Source organism: Cyclopterus lumpus, chromosome 17, assembly GCF_009769545.1.
Source record: "Cyclopterus lumpus isolate fCycLum1 chromosome 17, fCycLum1.pri, whole genome shotgun sequence".
Classification (NCBI taxonomy): domain Eukaryota; kingdom Metazoa; phylum Chordata; class Actinopteri; order Perciformes; family Cyclopteridae; genus Cyclopterus; species Cyclopterus lumpus.
This window is the reverse complement of record NC_046982.1, coordinates 3204675-3222963: the sequence shown is the minus strand read 5'-3', so window position 1 is coordinate 3222963 and position 18289 is coordinate 3204675. Positions and strand designations below refer to the sequence as shown.

General features: G+C 44.8%; 1 protein-coding gene across 1 annotated transcript in view; it reads left to right on the top strand.

The window, feature by feature from the left end:
• The window catches only part of map4l (microtubule associated protein 4 like), a 69545-nt gene that overhangs the window by 36160 nt on the left and 15096 nt on the right, over positions 1 to 18289 (top strand). The window contains exon 6 of the mRNA XM_034555320.1: positions 17114 to 17481. Coding sequence (XP_034411211.1) covers positions 17114 to 17481 — 368 coding nt within the window. The remainder of the gene's footprint in view (positions 1 to 17113; positions 17482 to 18289) is intronic.

Genomic DNA, 18289 nt, shown 5'->3' with positions numbered 1-18289 from the left:
GACAGGCTGCTCTTGTTGTGCTGGCACAGGCCTCGGGTGTGTTGGGGGGCGAAGTGGGGTAGTTGGGAGGCAGTCAGCTTCTCGTCAGGTGTTTGTTTGAGATTGTGTTTCAAAGGCAGGGTCCAGACCCTGGGATGACTCACTGACAGCTGATTGCTCTTACTGCTGCACACTCATGTATTATTGTTCTGTTTCACTCGGTTTGGCTCTTTTTGTCTTCTGAGAGTGCTTTCTCTTCTCTCGTCACCTTTAACATTGCGAAGGCTCCATGATCCCAATCTTGGTTCCAGATAGGTATGGGACAATATAGTTGTTGTTTTTTATTGCGGATGGCTATGAAAAACACAGTTGATTGTGGTACATTTCTATTTCTTGAATGTCCTCGCGAGTGACTTGAAAGTGAATTGATTTAAAAAGTACAGTATTTATTACGCAAGAAAGAGCAGACTCGCACAGTGATGCTATTTATATAATGATGTACCTGTTTGGACTGTCCTTTATTTTTGAAGGGGGACCTTATGATTCATGATTATCTTATTTAGGATTGTTTGTTTGTCACTAAAACGAAGAAGAAATATCTAAGTGAAAGGTTATACCTGCACGTGTTAGTACCAGTTTTAAGGATATTTGGATGATTATCAGGATAATATTGCGAATGGCAATTATTTTGTCGATGATAACCGTGATATGAAATGTTCATATCGTCCCATGCCTAGGTCAAGAGTCTCACTCCTTAGCTGGCAATGCTTTGGATGGCGTAGGACTACTATCATACTCAATGTAGAGTTGCTAGTTATTATTTTATCCAGGTCGGACCAGTTGAGGAACACAACAAGCAGATTTTTATTCGGTTTTATTCCAAATGTAGATTCTAAAACCATATAGATGACGTTACATTCTGAATATATTTCTGAGATAGAGACTGATAGATGAGATAAAGTGTGGTTTACCCAGTGTTTATTTCCCCCTGTTGACCTTGGACCTCTTTGGGGAAGATTGTCCAATGCTTTAAGCCAGAAGAATTGTCGGTTCAAGTAGAAATTCTGTCGGGAGAGAACACAGAACCCGAGATGGTGGCACTCCTCGAAGCCATTTTATGCTCTCTGCGTCGAGCACAGAGTCGGTGAAATGAACGCTGCTCGGACCGCCATTAGGTCTCTCTGCAAAGCAGCATCAGTTAATTAAATGCCTCGAATCAAATGTAGATGAGAATGAGTATATGTAATGGAACACTGATAGTTAGCTCCTGCACACAGTTTCTCAGGCAAGTCCAGAAAGTTAGTGCTCTGCAAAAATCATTTTAATCCTCCTTGCAAAGCTCCAGTCTAAATCCTGAGAGGAGTGGAGTGAGATCGTGCTTGGCTCGCCGTAGCTTCCCATAGTCATCGTCTGTATATTCAATGAGGTGGCCTAATTTAATTAGTGGTGTGTTTTAGGGGCATCATTACCATAGGGGCACTATAGGAATTGCCTCATGCCTAGACCATTAAACAGCCACGCAGAGCCATCAAACCTAATGAGTCTCAACAGATGAGTCTTTCATCGCAGACGATGTGTACCGGTTGGCAACGCAGACCCTTTGTTGAAGGCCTGAGCTGAGCTTTGTTCAGTTCAAAAAATAAGGCCAGACCCTACATGAACCCGGAATCAGGCCATTTCTGTGCGGTAGCAGAGTTAAATGTCGCCGAAAGCCTTTCATAGAAACGTGCACAGACCTGGATGATGAAAGCAGTTGATAGTGCTCCATCAGCGTGGAGCTCATTATGTCTGACTGGGGCTCAAGGCTTCGTAGAACTAGCTCACGCAAATAAAGCTTGGCTCTGTGGAACGTTGTTCGTAGCACGCCCCTTTCCATACCCCTAGTGACCCTTTGTAAGCCAACTCTGGGCTACACGTGAACAGTCAGCTTCACACTAACAGTCCACAGCTGCTTCCATTGTTCAATCAGAGGAGATTTTGTCAACAAAAACAATTGTCTAGAAGTGAATACAATCATTACATCTAGGCCATACAGCCATTCAAGTTGATTACCATCACCCTAGCTCCAAACTGTTCAGTGTTACTACAAAGATGCACAACTATGTCTGTAGTTTTTGTAACTGCCTGTTAGCTGCTTTGAGTTGCTTTGAAAAAACACATCAAACTGCTAATTATAAGACATCTTTTGGAGCTGACGCATATCGCTACTTGGCAATCCAGCTAACATGATTCACCTTCGTGAGTCATAGGTGTTTTGTTCCGACTTTTCTTTTTTCTACTGCAAAGTTAAACACTTGTTATTTTTTTGTTTACTTATATAGCTCAAATGAGAATTAGAGAGCATTGAATCCATTAGTTTGCATTATCTGTGTCAAGGCCTCGCACTGCAGCTCCTCAGCAGCTTAATCTTCACCACATCCAAGTTTTTCCCCGAAAGAAACAAATCCCTGACGCAGGATGCTTACCTCTATTCAAGGGCTCACACACTCAGCAGTCAGCGTTAACCTGCACTGCGTCTGATCTAAATGAATGTGGCCGTGGTGGCATTTTACACAACTAAATGCTTCCATTCACATGATATGTATCGAATCATAGTTTTTCTTTAAAGATACCCATCCCTCTGAAACTCCTATCATTGTATCCTAACTATGAAAACAGAATGCCAAACCTAAAGCAACTTTGCAACTTTGAAAAGTTACACAAAAAAACACAGGCACAGCCTTGAATTTAGAGTTCAGAGAAGATTTTCCTAATGAAATATACCTTAATTTAATCAATGACTATGTAATCTAAACCTGTTCGGAAAATGATGGTAAACTGATGAAAATAGGAAAATGTGAAACTCACAAAATAATCCCAGTGAAGGCACAAATTAATCTAGCGAGGATGATTAGAGTCTTCAGAGATGTCTCACTAGTCTCTCACTCTGAATCAACATGTGAACAGTGGCTGTCAAAAAGCAGCTGAATAACTGTGACAACCATTGATCTGTTTATGTGCTAGTTTCCCACTTTACATGTGTGTGCGTGATTATGGCTCTTCATGTGTGTCACGTTTGCCGCTGGGGGCGAGACGCAGACATTTTTGCTCCAGCGAATAAGGGATTATTCTGGGCTGTCATGTGACCGTGTGATGTCAGGGAGAGAGAAAGAAAACAGAGAGAGAGAGAGCAAGGTGCAATTTAGCCCCACAGCTGATCCGTGCAGTGCTCAGAGAGAAGCCGAGGCGACCAGACACACACACACACGCACTCTCACTCGCACTCTTTTTGCCTTGCCTGGAAACACATATGCACAAATGCACTCCACACACAACAGCAGAGTTACACACAACGAGGAGAAGAAAACTCAATAGTGAGAAGAAAAACAAAAAAAGGATGTATTGCTTCCTCTACTTTCCAAGCTCATAACACTTTTGATACTGAGGACATTTCTGCCTCCAGTAAAACAACACTTATTGGAGATAGAAACGAGCAGGAGACAGCAGGAAAAACGGAAGAAAGAGAAAAAAAAACAGAGATTATCAAAGAAAGTCAAACAAGGAGTAAATAAAAGAAGAAAGGAGAGACAAGAAGGAAAAAAGCGAGACAACAAGACCTGACAACAGAGACGGAGAATGTCCTTCCTGTCTGACTCGCCCTGGCAGCAGCCTGGCATTATTAGCGGTGGCAGCGGGTACGGACAACCTTCCAGTGGGCATCAGCAGCAGCAGCAGCACAGACCTCCCGCTACCCTCCCTGATGCCAACATCCCTGTGGTCCTGGCCTCCTCTCCGCTGCCACCCTCAAGCCCAGCCTCAGAGCGACGCAGTGACTGGCAGCGGTATGGCCAGGTGGCACCGGGGGGGCAGGTCGGCGCAGCAACACAGGGGGGATCCGAAATAACTTTGACTGAAGACGAGGCAATGTCAGGGCGAGGCTGGACCGAGGTGGCGTTGTCTGGGGCGGTGCCAGGAACGGAGAGCTTCAAGATGCCAGCGCTGAAGATAGAGGATGAGGGATCCAGAGGGGGGAGGCCAAGGGAAGACGGACATAGGGCGGGAGGGGTGAGTGGGTCATTAGGGAGTGCAGGACAAAGCCCCAGCAGCCCCCTATCTTCAAACTCTACCCCATCCTCTACATTACTTTCCCCTTCCATCTCACCCGGGAGATCCTTCCTGAATTCTGCGCTGGACCGTAAACCTGCATCAAGCTCCAACTCTGGACAAAAGGATCTGCAACAAAAATATTCAGGCAACAAAAGTGGATTTTTCATCCAGGGATCTCAAGTGTCTGCCCAAGGCCAGGACATGCTTTCTCCTTCAATGCAACAGGAAAGAAACACATTGGACCCTTGCTTCACTGGTACCAGATCAAGTCTTGGTAATAAAGAGGAGGAGAAGTCTTCGACGTCTCGAAGCCTATTCGGAAGTCTGACCGAAAAGGCTGTTGCAGATCTAACTAAACAAATGCTCAAGCCATCTTTAGGCAAGCAAAGTAATGATATACGACCTACTGGTACTGCTCCTTCTGCTGCTGAACAAACAGGAAGTACAGATGGTGCCGCTAGAACAAGCACACCTCCAACCTCAACAAACATTGATGCTGGGGTGGGTGGTGTTTTGGAGAGTAGGGTGGAAAGAGAAAACCTAAGCCATACTGAAAAGGGGAAGACAGTGTCATGTACTTCACCTGGCAGAGGCGTAAGCAGGGAAACAAAAACTAGCCACAGCAGTGAACTGCCACAGCGGACCGCGGTGAGACGGGCAATGTCTGACTGTTCACACCTGTCTGTTCCCATGTTGATGGCCGGAACGTACCCCACCGGTATGGGAGGATCGCCAGCAATCATACCCAATTTACCAAATGTTGCCTTGTTGGGAACAGCATGCCCACCCAGGGCGTCCTACCCACACATGGCTGTCCGGCGCTCGCTCACGGTCACAAGTGGAACGGAGGCGGCAGCTGCAATGGCGACAATGATGTCATCCCCGCTAATGACGTCAGCTGTATTGCCATCATCCCCACCTCCAAGGAGGCACCCTGGGAGCTGCGAGACCAATTTTTTACTTCCCGTTCCACTCCCTGCAGGAACGTCTATGAACAGCACCCAAGATAGCAAACTTAACTCAGCGGGTAAGAGCTTCTCCTCGTGAGCGTATGTGTCTGTTGAGATAGATATGAGAAAACAGTCTGAATCAGTATCAATATAGGGCTGGTTTGTAGGTCCAATTTGCAGAAATACCAACTCTTAACGTTCACATTTTCTTTGATCAAAGTGAAAAAGAACTGAGCTAACTGCTAGTAGCAGCCACCACCGCCGGTTCTAATGTGGATATGTCGCTCGCTCCTGATTCGTTTGAACAAAACTAAACTAAAAACTCCCAAGACTAACAGTAACCTTGTGATACAGATTTATCGTCAGCAGAGGGTTTTCAGCCGAACTGGCTGCTAGACGCTACATCTGCGCTACTGAGAAAAGGGAGAATATTGACTTTAATACAAGCTTGCTTGATGTCGTCTTCTCTCCAAGCAATCTCCACCAGCATCAGGCACCAGTCAATGTAGCCCTGATGTGTATTTTTGAGGTGCACATTAGCCACAGTGTGTTGGCTCTGTTTCTACGCTATAAATCAAGCTTTAAATTAAATAAGCCGTTCCAGCTTTGATGTTGCTCTGCCTTCATCTTCGTAAGGGGCTGTGTATGGCCCTTGAATGTCCTGATTACAACGCTAAGCTCATGACTGCCCGCTGTTCTTTCTTTGTCCTTCCTGCCGCTGCACATCCATGGCATTACAACAGTAGCATTTGGCTCAGTATAGGTTGTTGGCTGCATTTTTTTATTTTTTTTATCTTAGCTTTGTCTGAAAAGGGATGTAGTTAGAATATCAATACCAGGCAGCCACGCTGCTGGGGCCCACTTCGGTATAAAGCACAGGCACTATGCGTGCAACCCGCTGTGGCATTGTGCTGTTAGTGGTGCTGACTATTCTTCACGTGCATCCTTTCAGTCTCAATGTGTACCATCTCACAATTACAATGTGCACAATATTGGGGGCTTCCCTTTTTAAGAAATCAATATTTTGTTTGTGTTGGTATTGAAATCATTGAGAAAACAACTGTACTGATAACCAATCATCAGTACTAAGGCACCCGATCAACTGAGGCCCCTTAAACAACTGCCATGTTAGCCATTGATCATTGAGTGAGCTCTGCTGCATCCTGGACACTCACTCTGTACCTTGTCCGCAAAGGGACTTGAACCGAACACCCTTGCAGACTGAGCTTCTTTATTTTCATTAAGTCAAAGGTTAAACCTATGTAAAGCGTCATCTGCTCCTCTGATTGGGGTATTAATGAGCTAAATCCATAGGAGACCATGTTTTTTCTCCAGGTTTCATTTCATGAATGTCACACAGATATTACCACATCCTGGTGTCTTATTGCGTTCTTTGAATTGACCCACAGATGAATTCTAGGACCAACGTAAAGGGTTGATGGTGACATAACTAAATCAAGAGGGAAAGTGTGGGTGTGAAGGCAGCTGGCAAAGGATTGTGGGAGGACCAGCTGCAGGGCTTAGAATTTATTATGTTTTTTAACGGTTTGGATTATTGACGCGTTTTATTACGGAGTTAATGAGCAAGGAACCGAACGCATTCCTTCCCTATTCCCCTTATTGTGATGCCCTCCGTCCATGTATAGTCCGGGCACACTGGACCATGTAATGAAACATCCATCCAGCCACGCGTTCTGTTTTTCAGACTGCAGCAGACGGAGAAAAGCTGGGGCATTGATTAAACATCGACTCTGACTGTACCCGTTCAGATATAGAGCAGCTATTTCTAGCAGCTTGTGTGTGTGTGTGTGTGTGTGTGTCAGTTTGTTTGTGTGTAGGTGAACAGCTTCCACTGACGTGAATCTTACAGATTTTTACAGTCACAGACATACTCACAGCAGGCAGCGTGTTCCGCACACAAAGATAGAAATAGATCACAGCTGCACAACAATACACACACACAGAGAAGAGCACAACCGTAAAGGGGTTGTGGGGGTGGAGGGGAGGGAGTCTTGAAGCTTGCATTAACATGGAACTCAAAAGGTGACACATACAAAACAACACAATACAAATACAACTTGTTTATTAAACAGAAGGGCTCAAGTACCTCAATTAAAACACTTTTATGTTTAAATAAGTTTATGCTCATGTTTGTCTCCTGTATTGTTGTCTCCATGGACGGTGCACGTACACCTTCTCACTCCCAATTCGCCAAATATGTCAGCTTGGTCCGTAGCCCTACCTTTCAAGCTATGACGCTCTATGTTCCCCTCTGGCGTCGGTTTTGGACATGTCAGGGACGGCGAGTTTGGAGGGGCAGGGCTTCTGTTCAAAATAAACCGCCATGTACACAGAAAATGCACAGTTTCTGCTCGTTATCAGGCGGCAACCTCCAGTTCTGAAAAGGGAAGTCACTGCTGAAGTGCCTGAAACTCGCATTCCTTGGCCATCAGGGGGCGACTCCTTTGGTTGCATAGATGTCTATGGGGAAATAACTCTACTTCTCTCTTGATTTATTCCTTCAGTAAACATGAGTTTATTGTCTTAATCTCTAGTTTCAAGTCTTCTTCAATACAGCCTAAACGTCAAACTCAAGGTTTCCAAACATCAGTCCACAAACCAGTGGGTTACGTCACCATGGCTATGTCCACTTCTTATATAGAGTCTAAGTCTTACATAAATGTAGGTTCACATTTTTAAGTTGGCTTGTGCAATAAAACTACTATGCTCAGGAAGAGTTTCACTTTGGGTCACTAGGACCCCGTAGTCCCTCCGCTCTTTTCCAGCCTTTTATTTAGAAAGTTCTGCAACTGTTGCAAATTTGCGTTCGCTTCATCCACCCAGTGTTTTTAAACTCCTTTGAGAAGCTACTTTGTGACAAAACATTTTCAATGAACGATCGCTGTGAGCATTTCCTGCGCCTTCCTGACAACAAGAGATGCTCTGTGTTCCTTTTTCTAGGTGAACACATTGTATGGAGAGAGAGAGAGATGCAATTAAAAGAACATTTTATAATATCCAAATTCCAATCAAAATCTGGTATTTTTGATAATGTGATCAAGCCCATTGGTAGTGAAGTTTGGGGTCAACTCACTACACTACAGAAGCCCTACATGCAGAATTCTGCAGAACGACCCTCAACGTTCAAAGAAAAACACTAACAAATGCATGTAGGGCAGAATTAGGCAGATATCCCCTTATAATAAACATTAACAAACGAGCACTCAATTTTTGGAATCACCTTCAAACAAGTTCACAAGACACCCTCCATTTTAAAGCCCTCCAGAGCCACGAAAGAAAAGCAAAGAAACATATTTGGAACATTGGAAAAAAGAAACTGAAAGTCAAAGTAGATTAGAATGTTATCTGGCCCTAAAAAGAGATTATGAATTGGCAGAATATCTCATTTATGTCAGGGGTTAGAAGCAGAGACAGATCCTGATCAAGTACAGGCTCAGTGACCACCAATTGGCAATCGAAAAAGGCCGACAGAAGAAATCTTGGCAACTAAAAGAAAATCGAATATGTGGTCACTGTTCGACAGGTGAGGTTGAGACAGAGATGCACTTCCTCCTAAAATGTGATAAATATACATATGTATAGTAAGACAGACTTTATTGGACCGGCTCAACTCCCAGATCAAAGGTTTCAGAGAATTGGGAGAATCTTCTCAACTAATAATCCTCCTAGGAGAAGGAAACACAGCCCGCCTTGTTGCCTTATCCTATCATGCCACAGCCTGAGGGACAGTGAGTGACCAACACACACACACACACGCATCTTTTATTGTGTCCCAAGAAACACAACTGTACTTTCTTTCAATGTAATTATTTCTATCATATTTTTATTATTATCCATATGAATTTTTTTTGTGTTGCTATGTCTCATGCTTTGGCAATATTGTTGTTGCACCATATGTCCTATCATGCCACAGCCTGAGGGACAGTGAGTGACCAACACACACACACACCCGCGCACACACACACACACACACACACACACACAGACACACACCCCTCAGGCCGCTCCTCTGGAAACTCACACTCATCACCCTCCCATAGCACTTTATTAACGCACTGCACTATCTTGCTCAACCTGTAGCCCTCCTGCTTGTGGAGACGAATAGACCTAGAGAGCCTTGGCATGTCAGAGAAGTGTCTCTCTATCACAACCCTCAGGTTCTTAGTCCTAACAAGATACCCCCTTATTCTGCCCACACTGTACACTCCTGGGCGCTCCTCAGTGTCATCAAAGGAATCACCTTCAGCATCAGAGTAGGAGTCTTCCTCCATACTGGACCCAGACTCCTCTGCCCCCTTCTTGGCCCGTGAGCTTTCCTCATCCTCCCTGCTCTTCCTCTTCAGACGGTGAGCCTGACGCTTCTCCTCATCCTCCTCCATGTCAACCTCACCGTCCACCAACTCGACAACTTCGACCTGCTGAGACACACCTGCCCTCTCCTCCTCCACCTCCTGGGCCACCTCTGCCCTCCCTTCCTCCACTTCCTGGGCCACCTCTGCCCCTTCTTCTTCACCCTGCTGGGCCCCACCCAGCACCTCCTGAACCCCTCTTCACCCTGCTGGGCCCCACCCAGACCCTCCTGAACCCCCTCTCCACCCTGCTGGCCCCCCCCCCCCAGCCCCTATTCACCCTGCTGTGCTCCACCCGTCTCCCCCTGTCCTCCATGCCCCTCCTGTTGGTCCCCTCCGACCCCCTCAGGACCATTCTGGCTCGGTCCCTCAGCAGCCGCTTCACTAGAAGCGTCCTGCTCAGCTGACCTCTTGCTTGGGCAGTCCCTGGCCTGATGCCCCTCTCGTCCACACCAGAAACACCTTCCGTTTCCAGAGGTCACATACAACACATACTCAAAGTCCTCAACTCTGGTCCTGATGACGAGGTTGAGCTCCTCACTCCTGTTATTCAGTACCATGAGGAGCTGCCTCCAGTGAGACACAACGTGCTTCTGCAGGGGAGACCTGCACCCCGAGGAGACCTTCCTCACCTACGAAACCACCCTCCCGTGTCTCGCCAGCTCTCCGAGCAAAACCTCGTCCCTAATAAATGGGGGCACATTGTCCGCCATGACTCTGACCGCCGGTGTTACCAGCGGCAGAACTGGCACCACCGTGCCCTTCACCACGATGCCTTTAGCTACTACCGTGCTCACCTTCTCCATGCTGTCGAGGAAAATCACTACCGCGCTGTCCATGCGTGTGGCGGACTTCATGCTGCCGTGACCCACCACCCGCCCCACCGCCAGACTGCAGTCCTCCACCGAGCACGCGAAACACGGCGCGAATCTCAAGCCGTGTCTCTGTGATCCATCGCGAGATCCATCGCGAGGCCAGCTGCGCCAACAGGCACACAGAACCCATTAAACCCCCTTGTGCACCCAGTAACACCACAGAACACTACAACATACACTACAACATACACCGCTCTCTGTCGACCACTTTCAACACGAAAAGCAGACAAAAACCACCATATACTCTCGAGACAACGCTCTCAGCTCACAACCTCCGTGCTCACGCTCACAGAGAGAGAGAGAGAGAGAGAGAGATGTGCACAACAATGATGCTTTAACTGAGTGATGCACTGAAACCCATCCACCGCAGTGCTTCTTGTGAGTCCTGTGTGCTTGTGAATCCAGCATCAATGACAAAACTGTCCCAGTGTTCAGAGAAAGTAACCACTGAAAATCTCCTGGGCTGCCTGCACAAACCGAGGCGGTTGCAGTGGACAGGCTGTTGCTATGGAGAGCACCACTAGCAGCTAGCATATTTCTTTATTTAACCACAGGCTAGCGTTATGTTGATTTCATTATTTGGCCCTTTATTTTTCATTATCTGTGCCACAGAGAAAGTGTCCAGCGTCAGCAGGATGGCTACCGCCAAGGCAAACCTAATACACGCCGTTATCAACGCTTGCATTAGGTTTGTTAGGTGGAGGTGCGTTGCCTGGTGGAGCGAAGATGGTGCTCCACTTTTCTCCGATCCCTGGTTTAAGTCGCCAATATGGGGCCCAGTCCACTCCTCCATGGAAGTATTATCTGCAGGATTTGGGACATGTTTCTTGTTGGTGGACTCGGAGACAATTCAGGGAGGAGAGTCCGCACTGAGTCAGTTTCCTGTATCTGTGCCACGCCCCTTTAAGAGTCTATTGGAGTTGAATAACTCCAACGGGGAGCCAGAACACAGATTTTGACCAATTTCTTTGCTAAAGTATACATTGGACCTATAAAAATGGGTTCCGAAGATTCTGACAATAAAATAGATTTTCTTTGTTTGGGACCCTTCTCTGTGAAACTATAATATATATATTATGCAAATATAACCAATATTTAACCAACATATAACATTTATTTTCTCACATGTGGAGAGATACTGAAAGTGCAGAGTTATTAGACATCATATCCGTGGTATTATTTCACTGCTATGAACCAATATTTGAGCTAATAATTCTTGTAATCTTTGTGGAAATATGGCACAAAACAGGTGCAGCCTCCGTGTTACTTTTCCCTGGTGAGAGCCTTGTTGTTGGTGATCGATGTTGCTCTGCCACTTTCCCTTTTTAATTGAGCTTGACTTCCTGAGACAGAAATATACTAATATGCCATCTTTCTATGCTAATCCTGTCTCCCCATCCTACCTAACTGTTGTTTTCTTACCACATCAGACTGTTTTTTCACTGCGTCCCATAAATCTCTGACATCAGAGAGTACAGCGTTATTTGATTCTGACGGTATCGATCGTAAAGTACGCTTACATGGATATTTCTTCAACTCGATGGGAATCATTCTAATTGGAAAAAAAATCCAAGAGTCCATAAAACATTAAATCAGAAGGCTAGTGAAGCATCCTATCTGCCGGATACATTGGTGATTAGGATGATAAAAAACCTATTTATTCCAACCACAGAGATTGGATTGAGTATTAACGGTTATTAGACCATAAACTGTTCCTATTGAACGAAATATCAAAGGTAACACCAATCCAAGCTGATTTTTAAAAAATGTCCCTCCGATTGGGACAGTCCCTTTCCTTATCGTGGCTACTTTTTCATTCTGATTGTGCTGTTATTCTAATTATTAGTGAAATATTAGGCTCCATGTAAACACACCTAATGAGAAAGGGGACTTGAACTTGGGATTGTTTTATTTCAATACATCTCATCTGATATATCTGCTGCTGCATTGATTTGAATTTGATTATTTTAACTGTCAATCATGAGTCCAACGCTTTGTGGATTTCATCGTCTGGATGCCACAGCACCCAGCAGATTAAGGACAGAACGCCTTCCTTTTCTTAGGAATACGGCAAAGAAGTGCAGTTTAATGAGCATTAAGTGCCGTCAAGCTCTTTTTAGTTCCTTCCTGGAAAAGGAATGGATAATATTGGAGCAAATTTTCTCCGGTGCCAGGACCAAAACAGTGGAGGACATTAAAATTCATGAGTAGGTGTCACTGGGAGGCTTTGTGAAGCAGCAAGGGATGAGTCTCCGTCAGCGGGATTCATTCCGGTACAACAGAACCACAATGCAGAGCTCCAAATGAACTTTTTCTGTTGCCTGCATGACCACACGCGGGGATTTGATTTGGGCTTGAGCGCATTCCCAACCACAGTTTAAAAACTAATGCAACAAAGCGCCTCTCGTCTGTATGCCAGTTGTCGTGCTGGAGAGACACTCTCCATGTTGCATTGTCTTGATTTATGGAGAAGAAAGAGAGAGAAAACACGGCGGCAGCAACATTGGCCTGGTTGCAGTGGGTCGTTGTGACGCAGCAAACGGGGGGATGATGGGACATAAGGGCCCAGCGTAGGCCTGTCCAGTGTCACTGTTATGTAAGGGGTGTCTTGGTGGCAACAAAGAGCCCCTTGTCTCTTTCTGTCCCATCCCTCGGCCCCGCCGGCAGTCTGACCTGAACCCTGTCAACCTCCCGAACTCCATCCATCCCCTGTGTCTCTCCCCCGGGTTTTTTTTCTCTCTCTCTCTCACTCATCACATCATGAATCAGCTGTTCATGATGCATTTGCGACCCCGCTTTGACCTTGTGCTTCCTGCGACGAGGATAGATGACCCCATGTGGTGTTTTCATAATCCCGGCACGCAGATGAACACTAAAATCATACTTTTCAAATTCAGATAAAAAATAAAACGAAATTAAAAAAACATAAATGAAACACTATTTAAGAGCAAATAAAAGGATCACCTGCACACAGAGGTACAACTAACAACATGAGTTGGAAACATTGGAGAAACCATCGAGAGCTATATTTAGAAGTAAATAATCAACAAACCTACAAAACTGGCCCAACTCCTTCCCAATAAAAGTAGCGGACAGCGCTAGCTCCAAAAATGGCTAAATCTCGTGAAGAAATTGCCAGTGATTTCAGGCCTCCCTCCATAGCTCCCCCAAAATGATCATGAACGTAAACAACGTGCACAGCTTTTTTTAGTACTCACAGCTGTTAAGATAGCAAATTGTGGAAAACTCGTTTGACGAGCGAGCATTCGGGCCGAATGAAACGATTGGTCAGGCTTATTATAGTCCTATTTTCCTTTTCCTTTTTTTTCATGGCCAGGGCATTATTTATTTTTTTATTATTGATTGCAGTCATGAGACTTTCAACAAATATAGCAAAAGAGGTTTCTAAAATAAATTACAAGCTTTAAATGTCAGAAGGCATGTCATTGACCAAACCCCAGCCTTCCTCAGGATGAAATAAATTCAAATAAATGATAAAATAACACACAGCTGCCCCTTTTTATATTTTCGATGTACATCCCCCATCCTACCGCCACTGTCCTATTCCCAACCTCGCCGCCCCGGGAAAAAAAGAACGTGTTTCTCTTTTTCTCCACTCGCTCCCCACTCCGCTGCATCCTGCCTCCCGTATCGCAGCTCGACTTCCTCGCCTCTTTCTGTCGCCGTGCATCACGAGTGGCTGGGCAGAGACTAGTCGTTGACATCCACCATAGCTCTGGAGGCCGGCTCCACAGGTGAGAAGTAACGTGACTGCGATCTTTCACTGGAGTAGAAATGGTGAGAAGTGAGTGAGGACAGGTTATGAACTTAGATAACAGTCTGCTACCCTGTTCCACTCTCGGGGTTGGGCGTGACCTCTCTCACTGATGTGGATTTTAAAGATCTTTTAGCTCTTGCATAACGCACACCAATGGAATAACTGGGATTGTCCTGTCCGTCAACCGGACCCAGAATTATCTGCTGGTGCAACCTACAAAATCATCAGCTACATGGACGTTCAAAGTTGTTTGTCCGGTGTAAGAGACATTTTGTTTGTTTTTGGTTGGACCTCCCACCACTAGAGGGCGTAGGGTCGTTGTCAATGAGGACAGAGGCCAATATTAATCAGGTGAAGCAGGAGGGCCAGGTGTTGCTAGATTGGCAGGAGCACACCGTTTTTGATTGTGTGAGAACAGACAATGTTTCACAATGAATGTTTTGATTTCTTTCATTTTTTGGAACAGACAAATGGGTTTTGACAGGGAACGTATCTTTTGGTTTGTGTTGGAAAAACGTACCACTTTAGAAATAAATAACCTTTCACGTTAAAACCTGTACGTTGCATCTGTTTATTGCTTGTGTCTAAACTAAGTCTCCGAGCAACCATAGTGACCTTTTCTTTGATAGGCAACAGGGTCACTACTTCTGTTGTTTCAAATTTTAGGCCAATTTCAAAACTTCCATGTTTATCAAAAGTTTTAGAAAAAGTGGTTTCAACACAACTCCTAGTTTTTATGAATCATAATAATATATTTGAGAAATTTTAGTCAGGTTTTAGAGCACTTCATAGCACAGAAACTGCCCTCCTCAAGGTAACTAATCACCTCCTTTTAGCAGCAGACAGGGGGGAGAGCGCTGTTTTACTTCTTTTAGACCTTAGTGCAGCTTTTGATACTGTAGATCACGCCATTTTAATCGATCGCCTCAAAACCTGGGTTGGCATCAAGAACACTGCACTTCGCTGGTTTTATTCTTACCTTTTAGAAATATCGTACTCGGTCACCATAGGTAATCACTTGTCTTCCACAACTCACATTACCTGTGGTGTACCACAAGGTTCAATTTTAGGTTATTTTCTATCTACATGCTTCCACTCGGCCAAATCCTCCAGCGACACAATGTATCTTTTCATTGCTATGCAGACAACACACAGATATTCCTTCCGCTGAGACCTGGTGACCCAGAGAGCCTGGCTGCTGTCTTAGATTGTCTCTCTGACTCCAAATTGGCTCAACATTTTCTTCAGCTCAATAACTCCAAATCAGAAGTCATATTATTCAGTTCCCCAAACAATAACACCAGTCTCATCAAGAGTCAACTTGGTCCCCTGGCTGCTTATTTAAAACCTGTTGCCAGAAATGTGGGTGTAATGTTTGACTCTCAATTAAATTTTGAATCACAGATCAAAACAATTGTCCAGTCCTGCTTCTTTCAATTAAGAATAATCTCAAAAATCAAACCCATATTGTCACGCTGGAAAAAGTCATTCATGCACTCATTTTCTCCCGACTCGACTACTGCAACTCACTCCTTTCCGGCATAAATCAAAAATCCATCTCCCGCCTCCAACTAGTCCAGAATGCAGCAGCTTGGCTTCTGACTGGTTCTAACAGACGGCATCACATTACTCCAGTCCTCGCCTCTCTCCACTGGCTCCCTGTTAGTTTTAGCGTTGATTTTAAGATGTTGCTGCTCACTTTTAAAGCACGCCTGGGTCTGGCCCCAAGCTACATCGTTGAAATGTTAGCCCCATATGAGCCAGCTCGCAGCCTTAGATCCTCCAAAGTCAAGGCTTAAATCAAAGGGTGACCGTGCTTTTCAGAGCCCCTCGACTTTGGAACGACCTACCTGAGAGGATAAGACTAGCAGAATCAGTAGCTTCTTTTAAATCACTTCTTAAAACCCATTTTTATAGAACTGCTTTTAAGTGATGTCGTCCTTTTATGCAGTTTCCCCTATTTTAGTTTGTCTGTTCTGCTTTATTTTGTATTTGTAATTTTCTATTCCTCTATTGTGTTCATTGCCTCATGTATTTTCTGAAATGTTTACTTGTATTGATGTTATGTTTTTACCTTGCTTATATGTAGAGCACTTTGTAAACTCTGTTTTTAAAGGTGCTATATAAATAAATGTATTATTATTAAATGTATTATTACTACATCCGGTATTTAAATGTTCTGTTGGTTGTCACTTTACATGCTTAGTGCTGATTACATCTGAATGTAAACATGTATTAGAATGACTATTGGAAGGACATGGAAGGACAGTCGGCAGACCGGATTTGTTCCAATGCCTGCTCTTGTCTCCCTCTTGTGGCCGAGCAAATAATGAATTTGTCTCAGAAGAAACGGCAGAAGTAGTCCGGTTCATACAGTCTGTGGGTAGCAGTGCATTACGTGATGGTGGCATAAAACCAAAAGTCGACATTGAATTGTTTTTCAACCACGTAATAAGTTTGGAACAAATGTAGCTCTTTTCACCTTCTAACCATGTGTTCCTTGCTAATCCTAACCAAGTAAAAACATAGTTAAATGAATAAATGCTCCAAACGTGCCATGCATTTAAACCTTTTCTTTTTTCAACCCCCCCACAATAATTAAGTTGTGACCCGGAGGCGAATTTAGAAACCCATGTGCTGGCACGCAGATTGTATCACTGGTACAGGTGATGCAATGTAAAAATTATTCCAGAGTTAAGCTACTTTTGTTTTAACATAACCATCTGGTGACCCCAAACTATACTGCGACCCTCTAGGGGGCCCCAACGCCCAGGTTGAGAACCACTGCCCTTGACCAATGTTTTGAAGATTTTGTTTTCAAACTTAAGTGGACTTCCTGGTTTTTATGGACGATCTCTCTGAACTGAACTTGTTTGCACTAATTGGCCTCGGCCCCCTCCAAGAATCCTGTGCTTGTGAACAGTAGAGCTTATAAACTGTAGAATTGTGTTCATATATATGCGGTCCAAATTGTTGATTTATGGTGACAACTTTGAAAACATTTTATTTGAATCGACTCCAGATCTTTGGTAAAATATGCTTTGAAGCTGACGTTGATATTCTTTTCTCTCACAGTGAAATCGGACAACAAGGACAAGCAGGAGAAGGCGGACATCATGTCTGGCAAGACGGACAAGCTCGACAACTTTGACAAGAAAGAGAAGGACGAGCAGCAGAAGAAGGACACCGGCCCAGACAAGAACCAGAAGTCCGAGAAGATCCTCAAAGACGAGGTGGAGAAGATGAACGCGGAGAAGAGCAACAAGGCCAACGAGAAGGCCGAGAAGGTGGACAAGCCGGAGAAGACCAACAAAGATGACAAGAAGGAGGAGGAGAAGAAGCTGGTGGCGGAGAAGAAGGAGGAGAAGGGGGGCAAAGGGACGGCCAAGTCTCCGACGGGCAACGGCGGCAAGACCCTGCCGAGCCCCGACGGCAAGAGCAAGGTGGGTCACACACACACACACATACGGAGAGTACTGCTGCCCACGCACAGTAACAGAAACAACCCTGTCACCAAGAGGTCACAGCGTTGACCTCTGCCACAGCTGGTGTGTCCAACAACAGCCCGGTCAAGTGTCCTTGAGCAGACCCCCCCCTCACCCCACTGCCTGTTTACGCACATGGATGAGTCAGTGCACTGCTTCTGCTGCATCTAATGGTCTCTTATGGTGTGTGTGTGTCCTAAATTCACACCTGCATTTTAAATGTCTTTCATTTAGTAGAATCACTGCAATCAGAGGATTTGCTCCCAGGGACAAATTAAATCATTGTCCATTTGTGTCAGGTTTCACCATCAGCAAACCATCTTGAAGAAATGGAAAGCCGGAGAGTCCAAAATGGAGGAAACTATCAATGCCTATTAGCTGAGTTGCACCATCCACTTGTTTTCTTTTGTTTTAGTCAGGGCTGCAACAAACCATTATTTTCATTATGGAAGTATCTGCAGATCATTTTCTGGGCTCTGAAATGCCAGAGAACAGTTTAAAATGCCCGTCATAGTTTCCTAAATTCCAAGATGATGTCGACCAACTAAGAAAAGCAACGAATCCCAATAAAGGACCAGCTGGATTGATAAATGAATCAATTATCAAAACGTTTTTTTGCTATTTCCTCTGAATTGACACATTGATGGGATTAATCAAGCATGTTTTCCTCTCTTTAATAACAACCCTCAGAACAAATGTTTTAAATGAGGTATCGGTGCAGTGCAGAGAAAATATACAGAGGCTTGGAGAGCTGTTGTCGCTGACT